At 43.6% G+C, this 14,080-nt stretch overlaps 1 protein-coding gene across 2 annotated transcripts in view; it reads right to left on the minus strand.

Annotated features, from left to right (window-relative positions):
• nrsn1l (neurensin 1-like) overlaps window positions 1-14,080 on the minus strand; it is a 110,450-nt gene that overhangs the window by 57,619 nt on the left and 38,751 nt on the right. For both annotated transcript variants that reach the window (XM_035182830.2, XM_047344213.1), the window contains exons 2-3: window positions 4,116-4,242; window positions 3,791-3,938 (exon numbers count right to left, since the gene is read on the minus strand). In XM_035182830.2, the coding sequence (XP_035038721.1) occupies window positions 3,791-3,870 (80 nt within the window). In that variant the 5' untranslated portion in view covers window positions 3,871-3,938; window positions 4,116-4,242. The remainder of the gene's footprint in view (window positions 1-3,790; window positions 3,939-4,115; window positions 4,243-14,080) is intronic.

Below are 14,080 nucleotides of genomic sequence, written 5' to 3' on the forward strand. Positions count from 1 at the left end.
AATTTCATGTGATGTTAGTCCAAATCCATTCCCCCGAAGCCTTTAAGCTGGGGCTGAAATCTCGCTGGTGTGAGGAGTTTGTGTCTTACTGATCGGCTAAGCCCCTGTGCCTCTTTAGCTGCCACTATTCACCGAGGCGCTCCCTTATTCGGGCACACTTTAGCCTCACAAGAGTCAAGAGTCAGGGCGGTAAATGACAGAAGAGACAGGTGGAGAGTTAAGTGCGGGGTGAGGGAAGGGCTCGTGCCACTAAGACACTTTTTAAGGAGAAAGGCTGGAATCACACGAGTAGCCTTTACCCGGCAGCAAACAAATCAGAAAGCATAAAAGATGAGGAGGGTGAAAACAAAAAGAAAAAAATCCAGACAATTGAATCAGCATCAGAAGCAGCCATGCACATTACATATTCCATATGGTCCAATAACATTTGTTGATCCCTCGCTCTGAATTGTGCTCAGATCTCTGCACATATCCCTCACAGGAGCTTCCCGTAGTTTTAATTACCAGCACGTCTGCTGCCAGAAGAACATCATGCCTGTTCGGCTCCGGCTTCCTTTGTAGAGAAACTACACACACTCTGAGATTCTCTCCAAAGTTCTCACTTTCTGCTGCCCTTGGCCTCTTCATCGTGTTGTTTTTAAATCTCTATCAGTCTCCTCTTGTCTTTCTTTGTGATGACACGATACAAATAAGAAATGAAAATAAAGCTGCGAAGGCAAAAGTGATGCGAAACAGAGTTGCAACAAAACAGGATTGCAGGGCAGTTGCACGAGAAACAAACTTCAACAGCGCTCGACAGCGGCGGCAACAGTCCCAGATCATCATCTGCAGCTGCTTCCAGATTACATTTACCTCAATTTACACTGTTCAAAGAGGAGAAGAAGAAGAAGAAGAAGAAGAAGAAGAAGAAGAAGAAGAAGAAGAAAAGAGGAGGAGGAAGAAGAAAAGAGGAGGAGGAAAGAAGACAGAAATATGTCTACAAATGATATTATGTGTTATTTGTTGTGTCTTGACCCCAACAGCAGAGAGAGGGAGGAGCTCAGATGGTTAACTGAGGTCAGAGAGTGTGTGTGAGTGTGTGAGAGAGCGAGAGAGAGAGAGAGAGACAGAGAGAGAGAGAGAGCGAGAGCGAGAGCGAGAGAGAGAGACAGAGAGAGAGAGTGTGTGTCCTCTACAGACACTAATGCCAGCACATCCGCCTTGGGTAGGAAACATAACAGTAAACCTGATGAACTCAAGTTATCTAATCCCTACCGGACACACACACACACACACACACACACACACACCTCTCTACCTTCAATAAGAATGCTCCTCATCAGTACAACACAGTGCTAATGAATCTTTTATTTCTATCTGCGCCCAGCGATTATGACACTGAGGCTAAGACTAGAGAATTAGTGTCAATAATTGATGATTATCCAACGGAACAGAGTCTCATAACGTGGCTGTGGTTGAGAGGGCTGCTGACCGGGTAGGAGGAACTAGACGGTATAAGCGACCGGTCGCTGGTGCACACCGACTGCGGTGATGCTCAGTTAATCTTTTTTCAAGTTGAAACCTGTTTTGCTGCATCTTCTTCGTCGTGTTAAAAAACAAACAAAACACTGCCTCTGAGAACTTGAGAGGGAGAGAGAGAGTGTGTGTGTGTGTGTGTGTGTATAGGGGGGGTATGTCTTTCATTTGCACGGTCAAAACACTGAAGTTCAGTAATTGGACGGACATACGTACCATAACTCAAGCCACGTTTACCTCACCACCGCGCGCCCTCAGGCAAGGTCTGAGCATAGATTAGCAAAACTGTCTACAGAACTCTGCACTCATCTGCTGCACGTTGGGGCTTTTAATGTGAAATCCAATAGTTTCAGGGTCAACTGATTTCTGACAACATGTCTGGATGCATTATTCAATGCCGGTGGAGGTTCGGTCAGCAGGAGGTTGGACATGGAATAACAGGCAGGGACAACAATCCGATGCACGTCCTTCAAAGATACAAAGGGCTGAAGTACACAGACTAAAACAACAACTGTGTATTTCTTTTTGTAAGCTGGGTGAGACATTATGCAACAGATTGAAACTTCTAGTCAATCCACAGAGCAGCGCCGTGGCTGCAAGCTGGAAGCTGCAGCTCAGGAAAAAAAAAAAGAGTAAAAGTTGGTGTGTGACCCCTGCAGGGTCACGCTGAAGTGCGGCTGAACAGATCCTGTTACTGCTCACGCATAAGGTCTCAACATTTTATTTTTATTGCTGTCATGTTCAATCAGGTCTCTTGAGAATTGGGTCACCCCCTTCTCTTCCTTCCCCACCCCGTCTCTCCATCTCCATCCTTCACTCCGAGCAGCCATCGCTTTTTCCCCCCCACGACACAAAGAGGTCCTCCCCGAGACGTAAACCATGCTGTTAATTAAAAGATTCCTCAGTGGGCATCTGTGCAGTAATCTGCGTTCGCTGCATCCCAGTCGCACATGGATCATTTGACTAACGCACAACTACCCATGCATTAATGAATGTATAATCATCCATATTCAAAAAAGTGCTCTGGGAAGAGAGGGATGAAAGAAAACGGGGGGGGGGGGGGAGAGATTGATTGTTAATAGTTTTATGACTGATAAACAAAGCAATCGATCAATCTGTGTGTAGCTGGAGAGGCACTTACATGGGTTCCTGGACGGCTGGGAATAATTTGTCGTCTCACAGTGTTAACCCTTCCAAGCGTGGAGGATGGGGATTAATTGTGAGATGGGTGAGAGGGATGGGAGGATTTTTCTTCGCCATGCAGAAATGATTAACACTGCAGTTAGGCTGCGCCACAAACATAACAGCTGCAGTAAACGTCTGAACGGATATGAATGATTTCGTCTGTGCATGTGTGTAAAATGATGTTACATGGAGCTGCAGAGGGGATACAGGATGTGTAAAGATTTGGTTTAGTCAGGTGCGTTTGAAAAGGTGTGATCTATCTGAAAAAGTCATCTTGTCCTTACTCCGCGCAGAGGAGGTTACAAACAATACGAAACATACAATTTCATGGGGGGGTTGAATATTTTCCACAAAGTATACTGCACAGTGTTTTGGGTATCGGCCTGAAACTGTCCCAACAGAGGCCAGATCATGCAACCATCTGCAACATCCCATCTGGGATAGTCTATCATAAATGTTGATTTGGCCAAGAACACACACCCTCTAAACACAGAGCGCGCTGCCAACGTGAACAGTTGCCAAGATGAGGGAAAACATTCGCACAGTTTTCACAGATAATTGTAAAACATCATCATTAGGAGAAGAGAAGTTTGCCAAAATCAGCCAAATCGGCATCAGACAACGAGAACAACTTTTGTCAGGGGGACGGCCGAGCGGTCCACAGGGCTCAACAGGGAGCACGGGGAATTCTTTTCTCTTTTTTTTTTTTTTAACCCTGGCTCAGGAATTTATCATTTGCGCTAGTGAACTCAATAATTTGTGCACGGAATGAATAAAATGTGCTCTCCAATTAGTGTCAAGTTCCTGTAGTGGCAGGAAGTGGAGTTACAGGCCAGTGTAGAAGGAGCCTTCGGTAGGTTAACAGGTGAGATGACGTTGTGCAGATGTTTGCCATATAGTTCTTAAAGATTTGCAGCCACAAAGTGCATGTATATGTATATATATATATACCTCTGGTAGAGGACCTGAGCTTGTGTGTGGTGTGAAAACAATTTATGTATATAAGGCATCAGCTCCTCACACAGGCCTCCCTATTACCTCTTTAACATCAAAAGTAGTGGGACAGTTTTTTAAATGTGGGTAAACTCACCCAAAAAGAAGGCCAGTGACCCCTTTCCCATTGTCAGTGGAGGAGTTTGTCTTTCTGTTTCTTTTTCGCTGGCGAGTCATGTTCCACGTCACGAACACCCCGGACACTGAGAAGCTCTCTCACCTTGCCCCCTTGTCAGTGTTGCATCCTGCACGATACAAAGAACAAATCGGTGTGGCACCGAAAATGTAAAACACCAAAAGGACAGAAACTTTTTTTTCCAGAAGTTTAATGCACGTAATAACAATGCGCTGGTGCCATGTCAGTGTCTAGACTGCCAACATAAAGAAGAAGAAGAAGAAGAAGAAAGAATTAGCGCAATTACCTGGCTATCATGTTTCCATTACTGCTGATCGGAGCTAGAGCCTGTGTCTAATGCGGAGTAATTTCCCATCCATTCCCACAGCAGACAGAAGCCGAATGTTAGCCGGGTGATAGTGAGGTTTTAAATTCTGCAAGAGAAGAAGAGTTCGGATGTAAATAAGTCAGTATGACGTGATCTTGATCAACTTCAAGCAGCTTGACTGAAAAGTCTGCAGTCTGCAGCTGGAATCAGGCCTCACTCATACATTCTGTGATATCAGCATGGTTAGGTTGCAGGTATTGTTCACATTCATTATATTTGTCCCGACCTACATTATCTCTTTATCTCCAGTAGATGATGGTACATTGTCCCAGCAACACTGAGCAGGTTGTTCTGCAATTAGCTGCACACACTGTCTACCACTGTGCAGCCTGATTCAGTGGAAAATAAGATATTAAAGTTGCCCGTGGCCGAGGATAATCAAATCTTATGTCCCTCTACAAGCAACAGTTCCAGGAATGAAGAAACCAGGAACTAAACTCAACGAGAAAGTCCCTTTAGCGCATTCCTGGGCTGCATCTTCACATTTCATTTTTTTCAGAGTTAAGTTCTTGTCCACTGTCGCACAACTGTGATGTAATTACTGGATACAAGGGAGGAACGCAGCGGCAGAATAAAGACTGTGAGTTTAACGGTGCCATGTTTCTGCTGTAGTGAGTAACTGCGTTGACATCTGTCACATTTTAAAATGTTGATGCAGTGCTGTATTCAGATATTTCAATCTCAACACTTTCTACCGAAGTAGATATAGGGTGATCTTTAATTAAATAACAGTTTTCACAGATATGTGTTTCCAAGATCAAGAATCATGAATCCATTCACTCCAGATCAGTCATCTTAAGTTGTGTTGATGATTTTCTTCTTCCTGACACATCCAGGCTCCACACCAGTCACTCTCGTATTCATGTATTATATGATCTACTAAAAGCAATACAATAAAACCTCCTCTATCAAAAAGTGTTTTATGGAACCAACTGTATATTAATCTCCATTGTAAAGCTTATGTTACACAAGTACTGACTCCCCTGCCATGAGGAAATTAGCATTTAAATTGGACAACATCCTTTCATGAACACAAGGGCAGCTGGTCAGCAGAGAGTAATGCTCTGAGAGGAAGAGATGTAATGTGCATGCACACCTGCCGGCGACCAGTGGAGTCATTCCAGCACGAATCTAACAGGAGGCGTGCCCGTGCTGCCAGGAGACAATGAGGCGAGCCCCCGGACGACATGACACCAAACTGTCTGCGCCACTTTCCACCAGCGCTGCAGGCCAGGTCCCAGCAGCAGGTGAGGCTTCTAACGGGGGCAAGGACTGTTGACGCTGAGTCAAAGTGACAGACAGATCGCACTTTACATCAGCAGCAATCCCAAACCACAGAGCGCCAGTCCTCTGCACCAACACCTTCAGTTTCACTGCGGTGTCATCACCCTTCTTTCCCCCTCCTCGTCTCACCTAGACTCACCCCTCAACCTCTATCGCTCCCGCTTCTACCCTCCCTGCTCCGGAACAGCACAGACGAGAGGCGGGGGGGCGCGAGGGGGTGGTGCGGGGGGGATTGGAGAAGAAGAACGGAACGTTACAACAACAACGTTCAAATGTTCGTGAGTGTTCAAACGCTTAGATCTCCGGGGCAACATTCTATTGATCGCTCATGATCAATGCTTTTTATTTAAGTGTACACACGGGGTGGGAGACTAATTAAATGTTCCAACAAAGAGATGTTGGCATAATCACTGGTTCAACCACAGCCCTGTGTCATAAAAACTTCATCTGAAATAGTTTGTATTCATAAAATGCCCCTAATGACCTTAACTGACTTTACACCACAGTAACAGGAGCCTGTGGGTGTTGGGTTTGCTTTATGCTTCAGTGTGTGTGTGTGTGTGTGTGTGCGTGCGTGCGTGCGTGCGTGCGTGCGTGCGTGCGTGTCTGTCTGTGTATGTGTGAGCGTGTTTGTGTGTGTGTGTGTGTGTATGTGTGAGCGTGTTTGTGTTTGTGTTTACTTGCAGCAAACTGCATGCTTTTATAAGTGCACTACAAAAATATTCATCTTAATGTGTCTTGTGATAAAAATATGTTGAGTTCTACAAACAACTTTTTGGTCTCGACTAGAGTGATGTGTTTTGTTTTGCCTGCAGTTACTTGCCCTATAAATGAGTTGCCTGTTTATGTTCTACAACATATTCTTATGTTTAGTGTAGTAATATTACACACAAAAGCCGGCGTGTTTGTCACCTTGTCTGGTTGCACCTGGTTGGTGGTGCCAGTGAAATGTGTTCGAAGCAGAGCTGGTGCAGTGGAGGCAACACATTCTACACCACTTCACACATCAAATCAACAACATAAGCCCGGTAGTGTCACACTTTGTCACACTTCACGTTTTTCAACTTTTGTGATGGTTGATTCAAAACAACAGGATTCCTCAACAAGTCTGCCATGTTGGCTGCTGCCTCTGCCTCAGCTCTGTTACCTCGAGGCTCCTAAAGGGACGATAAGCCAGACATGTTAGAAAACATATTTTCACAGCAGAATATGACATTGATGATATGGACACATTTGCAGTGTGGATTTAAGTGTATGAGCGACTCAATCTACTGGAAAGTTTGAATGTATAGCACACAGACATAAAACTACCTGAATTATAGCATTTTTAATCAAAGTTTAGGTAAATCTTCAAACTTTTCTTTCACTTTCACCTTTCATTCACTCTCCCTGCTCTCATAAGACGCTTTCAGACATGAACTCCGGACAACACAGGACGCAGGATGTAACACATAAATTCTGCTACAGAGATCACAGGCTTTTGTTTACAGTACATCAAGACTGGCACCAGCCCTCATCACCAAATGCTCTCGAATGTCGTGGTGTATTCTCTGTATATTCCTGAGAATATGTGTATCCTTTTGGGGGTTTTTTTCAGTTTCGCGTCCGCCATGTGTTATAAATCTTCATCAGTGCGCCCACTCGCTCGCGGTGAATCCTCCAGACATTTTCCTGCTGTAGTCCCACATGGGCTAACGTGCACATCATCCTGAGCGTTGACAGGGGGACTGGCAGGAGAAACTCTGGAGAATGTCCACAGCAACTGACTCAGACATGTGCGTCCCCACATACAGCCCCTCAAACATGAACATAACCTGCTATACCTGATTCGAGCCAAGTGGCAGGTTACACAGTTGGCAACTGGTTGGTGAACATAGTTGAGGATATGATACCAGCTACAGAACAACATATTACCGGACAGAGTTGTTTAAGACCAAATACAGACCTAAAGGAGGGAATATTGGATTTACATCCAGCAGGTGGGCAGATCTCTATATTAATGCTTATGTAAGTACCTAAGTTAATTCAATCGTATAATATGTCTGTGTTTTTTTTAACAGTTAGATTTCTGCTGCTCACAACCGACTAAATACTGGTCAGTACAGGTTGGGGAGAGATTGTTACACTCACTAATCATCTTTTTGGGGACCCTTTCCTCTGCAGTGGGTTTCATGGCATCATCATGGTGGAATAAATAGCTCCACCAGCTGTTTATCTCAATGCAACTAACTCCTAATGATGATAAGTTTGCAGCAGATGGAAACATGGGTCCTTTTCTTGTGCCAGCTTTGTGAAAATTTGGTTACAGTTTGCATCACATTCGGATGGAAAGCTTACCAGTGAGACAGGGTGAAAATAATGTTGCAATATTTAACCAAGGCAAAGTGCAAAGCCAAATGCTGCATTCACACCGAAAGCAAAGTGAAATTTCAAGCTGCGTAACTTGCGCTAGTTTCGTCCCTGTGTTTTCTTGCATTACTCACATGGGTAAACACCCCGTAAACCATCATGTGACCAGTGGCAGTTTGATGACCTGCTGGCTCAGGATCTATCTCCAGTGGGTCTTATTCTCAACGCTGATTGGCTTTCGCAACATTCTGTCAAACACATTTGGAGGCAAATAATGAAAAATTATATAAAAACATAATTTGAAGCAGTAAACTCTTATTAGTGAAGCATTTCCGGAACTTTTTGTGCTTCCATCAGTCCTTTCTTGGTAGATGATGTCAGTATGCAAAAGCACAATGAAAAGGCTTTGACATTTTGTCTTTGCAGCCAACAGGAAAAAAAATGAAATGATGATGACAGGATGGGGCCCTCCTACACAGGAGCACACTCCTGCTGAGGAGCAGGCCCTCTGCAGTAATGAGGGTCGCTCATGTATAAAATCAACAGGGAAAGCCAAAGGGGTTTGTTGGTCTCTGATCTCTCTTACTCGTCTCTGCCCACCTAAAACACCCTCACATGATCTGCACACAAAGCTCCTCTGGATCTTCTACAAATGGTGATTGTCTACAAAAAAGCTTTAGAGACTTGAGGCCACCCTAAAAATTCAGCAGAACCTCAGAAGCCCAAACCCAGATTTTGTGCAATAGCAGGAATGTAGCACAACATTGGAGTGAAGGCAGTGCTCTGTTTAAATATCTGTGTGCAGGAAACATATTTTGTCCTTAAAAGCAATGAATAATCATAAATAATCATGATCTCAATATTGATCAAAATAACCATGATTACCATTTATGCCATATCATTCATACTTACTTCATACCTACTTCTAGTACATACATACAATACATACACCTTCAACTAAAATATTATACATATTTTTATATCTGATCATCTAAAAAAAGCAAACCACATTCCCTTTTTTGCTGCAATACTTATTTTGAAGAGGTGTGAACTTGGGTCTCAAGTCACAAGATGTTGTTGCTTGCTTATCAGAACTCTGAAATAGCCAATATGTGATGTGTGAAAAAATAACAGCAGTCATTCAAACTTATACATAAGCCACACACTTATACATTTAAAAAGCAAATTAAGTTTCATTTTGTGAAAAAACATATCACCATAAAATCTACCCTGCAGATAAATCAGGTAGGATGAACGCAAAGTTTACTGATTCATAAATCATAAATAATCATGATCTCAATATTGATCAAAATAACCATGACTACCATTTATGCCATATCATTCATACTTACTTCATACCTACTTCTAATACATACATACAATACATACACCTTAAATCAAAATATTATACATATTTTATTATCTGATCATCTAAAAACCATTCCCTTTTTTGCTGCAATACTTGGGTCTCAAGATGTTGTTGCTTGCTTATCAGAACTCTGAAATAGCCAATATGTAATGTGTGAAAAAAAACCAGCAGTCATTCAAACTTATACATAAGCCAACACTTAAAATCCATAAAATCTACCCTGCAGATAAACCAGGTAGGATGAACGCAAAGTTTTCTGACTTCACTCTGTAGCATAGACTGTTGGGCGGCTGTGGCTGAGGGGTAGAGCGGTCGTCCTCCAACCTGAAGGTTCGCCCAGTCTTCCCCAGTCTTCCCCATCTGCATGCTGAAGTGTCCTTGGGCAAGATGCTGAACCCTGAATTGCCCTCATAGAACAACAAAGTGCTGCTAATAGATGCACTGTATGAATGTGTGTGTGAATGGGTGAATGTAAAACTGTACTGTAAAGAGCTTTGAGTGGTCATCAAGACTAGAAAAGCGCTATATAAATACAAAACCATTTACCATTTATAACAAGCTCTGCACACAACGTCCAGCACACAGACAACAAAAAGGGACAGTATATTGTAGAACTGTGTGAGCAGGACTCACTAACGACAAGGAATTATTCTGAAGTGGCTCTGGAGCTTTAACACAGGACAAGAAATCAAAAAAACAGCCCAGTTTGAGACCCACCAGCATATCTCCGACTGATTGGTCAGTTGGTGATACTCTTACATGGGTTGATCTGAATTACAGTTTAGTAAGTAAAAACACAAGTGAATCATTTTTTGCGTATAAACGCAATATCTAGGATGCAGGCTTGGAATAGGTGCTTCTACTCTCTAAGTATGGTGTGCATGTTCCTGTGGTCCAGTGGTTGCAAGATTGTGTTTTTTTCAAGCATCTGCGATCCTCCCACTTGGGGCAGAGCTGCAAAAACGGAATCTCACATATCCTGCAGCCACATCTGGTCAGCTGCAGCGTACAACCCCAGCAGGACAGATCAGTGTGGTGTATTTACACCTGGGATGAGAATGTTTTGAGAGGCTGTCATTTTGGAGATGAGCGCACGTAACAACACGATGAACCTGAGGTGCCGAGGATTCTTCTGCTACCAAGCCACGGATTTAGTTTTTGATTAACGCTGGAGTGTGATGGATGGGTAAATTGTCCCTGGCGTACGTCTCCGTGGCCTCCCCGCCTACTGTCTTTCCATTCATCTCACCCTCCTTCCCCTGGCGCTCTCTCCCTCCCTCCCTCTCCAGCAGCAGTAGGGAAACTGGGGATGTGAACACACACCTCTTTGCCAAGCCTCACAGCTCCCCTGGCACCACACTGCAACATAACACCTTCAAAACCCTCCTCCCTCCCTCGCACTGCTCCCCTTTTCCTCTCTCAGCAAGGCCGAACAGCATGTTTGATTTCACAAGATCTAACTCTGCTCGGGTTTGACCTTTAAGGGATTTCAAGGCTGATACTGACATTTCTGGATTTATTCTCTCATTGTTTCATGTTCCAGGGCTTCTTCACGATTTCCTTAGAGCAGAGCAACCTGTGAAACTGTAAACTGTAGACCTCAAGTGAAGAAAATGCTCCAATAAAACACATAAAGCACAACTTTTCATCAGCTTCTGGGGGCAGAATGGGACACGTAACGGATAACTGTGGTATATTGCAACTTCAGTTGTACTTTTTGAAGGGATAGTTCACCCAAAAATGAAATTGCACTCATTATCTACTCATCACTATGCCGATGGAGGGGTGGGTGAAGTGTTTGAGTCCACAAAACACTTTTTGGAGTTTCAGAGGTAAGCAGTGTTGCAGCCAAATCCAATACAATTGAAGTAACTGGGGACCACATACAAACGTAAACAAACAACCGAAAAAAACAACAGAAAAGGCCTCCAAACTGCTCCTGTGATGTCATCCAAGTGTCTGTAAGCCCTGACATTAAAATTTGACTCGTAACAGCGTAATTTAATTTATGTTTTTAGCCTAAATGTCCGCAGGCATCAGAAGTTCTCACTGATGTTGTCACGTGCCCCTCGGGCGAGAGCATAGAGCTGAGAGCTTGTGTCCCTTTAAGTTCTGTCCATCATTTAGCAACTGACCATCATTGGCTGGGTAGGCAACAACCTGAACAAGCTTTAGCTAAAACAAAAACAAAAAACTTTCATACACTCTAATAAAATCAAAGGATATTTATGAGAACTTTATTCAAGTGGTTGATTGACATAGATGAGCAAAAGAAGAGCAACATCCCAGGTGAAGTTGACACCAGAAATGGCAGGGATTATGTGCTACATCAACTGAATAGTGGAACCATGAAACTACCCAGCCACTGAGGAATTACTGTTGGAGATAAAGAAAGAATAAACAGTTATTACTTTCTGAGATCTTGAAACAAGGTGGCATTGCTGCAACAAAGTCAGATGAGGCAAGAAAACACAGTCAGGTGATCAGACAGCTTAAATGTTTACTGTATATGAAGATGGACGGCTTGGCTGCTCCTCAAAAGTGAAGCCAAAGTGTTTTGATGGCCACCTGGTGGCTGGCTGTAGTATAGCTCATAAACCCTGCCTCCTCCATGTTAGCAGATGGGCTACAGGCCAGACAAAAAAGTAATAGTAAACATCCATTCAATTTTACTCAAAGATAGTTTTTGTAATTTTAGGTAGTTCTTAACACTTTGATGTTTGGCCAAGTGTTCAATATTTAGGAATGTTTGATTTTAATTACTTATTTGATGCTATTTAATGAGGTGAAATGTCATGTTTTACAGCTGAGAGTGACTCGCACATGTAGCAACAAGACTTAGATATCGCGGCTCGATTTACCCGCAAGAAGGCAGCGTTCATATCTGGGATATTTTGGCTTCATTTTTGAATAGTGGGAGGAAGTGGAGACACGTCATCCATCCTTTATTACATTCTATGGTTAAGACGCTTACTTCATTTTAAAGAAAAACCATGAGTGCATGTCCCTGAAGTATTAGTCCCTCATCCCACAATCCCTCCAGAAAATAAATCCCCAAAATAGCAAGTACGGAGGGTGTAGTTTGGTGAAATGTGTAGGTATGAATATATCATATGGGTAATTTTTTAACTATATTTCTTAGTTTTTTCTTCCAAATACCTTTGGCTAACTGGTGGAAATTTAGGCCAAAACTACTGAAATGAGTTCAAATAAACTGGATCTGCTCTTTAAAGTTCTCCACCAGCTGAATTAATTATTGTGAGCTGACACACAAATAAAGGTACAGAGCTTCAGCCTGAGACCTGGTAAAACCCCCATTATCTGCACAATGACAGTCCAGTATCTGAAAGGCGAGTATCGACCCTGTGTATTGGCCTAGACACAAAAGTCTGTTAAACCAGAAACGCTGACAGGATGTGCTCTCTCGCTCACATTTTTCTCTTACGCTTTTTTCTCTCGCCCTTGCACCTCGTCAGCTGCCTCCAACACAGTAATGACAGTTTTATCAGTTTAACCACGTTTGCCATCTCCAGGACTGGGCTGCTCTCCAGTCCTGTCTGCTGTGTGCTCAGCTCTGCTCCGCTAAAACCAGATACTAACAAGAGCCCCTTGTATATCCATTATGCAGATCTAGTGTAGCTCCCACTGACGGCGTACGTGCGCTGCCGTGCTTGTGTTCTGAAACCAGTCCAGGTTTAACATATGGAACCTGCCTGCCAGCACCTACCTCACTGACACCTTGTCTCTTCCAACTCCAACCTGACTGTTATGTGTTTTGGGGCCATGGAAGGTAAGTATAGAGATTTAAATTAAAAAAGGAAAAAAAAAAAATCACTGTAAATCATACAAATGAAAAGCACATTTGCCATCTGTGCCTGATTGGTTTTCAGGAAAATTCCAAGAAATATAAGAGGTTTGACCGTATTGCGTCATTGTAATGGAAAATAAACACTGTCTTCGCACTGTGGTTGCCTTAAAACCCACTGTAAACATCTTTGCACTGGGAGGAGGAGGTCGAACACCAAGTATAGTTCAGGTCAATAATGCCTAAACCCTAATACTGTCTTATTACGTCTTGAAGTCATCCCCAGATCTGAAGCAGCATTCACATCGCATTTCTAAATCCATCCTTCTCCCTCCTATAGATAGACTCCAGCTCTTTTTATAGCAGACTGAGCTGCAGAATTGCATATTCTATTTCAGACGTCCCCGGCTCACATCATTGTTTGTTTTAGCAGACTAACCTTCCCCGCGTATTTATAGGTGTCGAGGCCAGGAGAAAGACCACAGTAGCTCCATAAATAAGCTGCGCGGGCCTCCAGTGAGCCTCCTGACCAACAAAGGCCCAGTCATTTCACAGGCTATTACCTGGAGTTGCCTTGCTGGAAGGCTGGCCCAGCCTCCGAGGTGAGGGAGGGTTGCACGGCTTTGAGAGCGACTCGACCCAGTGGGAGGAAGGGAGATGTTTGGATTAATAATACATATGGTGATCTGTTTTCTGTGACCGGAGCCTAAGTGCGATGGGAGTAAATGGAAAATAACCAGCTGCGTTGTACCGCATCTAAGGCTGTTCAGTGCTACGGCTCACGCCATTTTCAACTCTCATGTCTCTCATCTCTTTCCCTCTGCTTCCATCCAAACGAGCTTCCACTCGCTCCTCTCTCTGTCTGTCTTTCTCTGAACTTTTGGCCCCAGGATCCTGTTGGGAGCTCACCCAGATGCCCCCTGGTTCTTAAAAATAGACGAACCAAAAACATCACACACACCTGCACAGACACACAAAATACACCCATGACGTCATACATCAACGGGGAGAGAGAGAGTGTATCTGTGCTTCGTGTGTGTGTGTTACTGCTTATCTCTGCCTCCACAGACGCTGTGT

The sequence above is a fragment of the Hippoglossus stenolepis genome, chromosome 17, assembly GCF_022539355.2.
Source record: "Hippoglossus stenolepis isolate QCI-W04-F060 chromosome 17, HSTE1.2, whole genome shotgun sequence".
Classification (NCBI taxonomy): Eukaryota; Metazoa; Chordata; class Actinopteri; order Pleuronectiformes; family Pleuronectidae; genus Hippoglossus; species Hippoglossus stenolepis.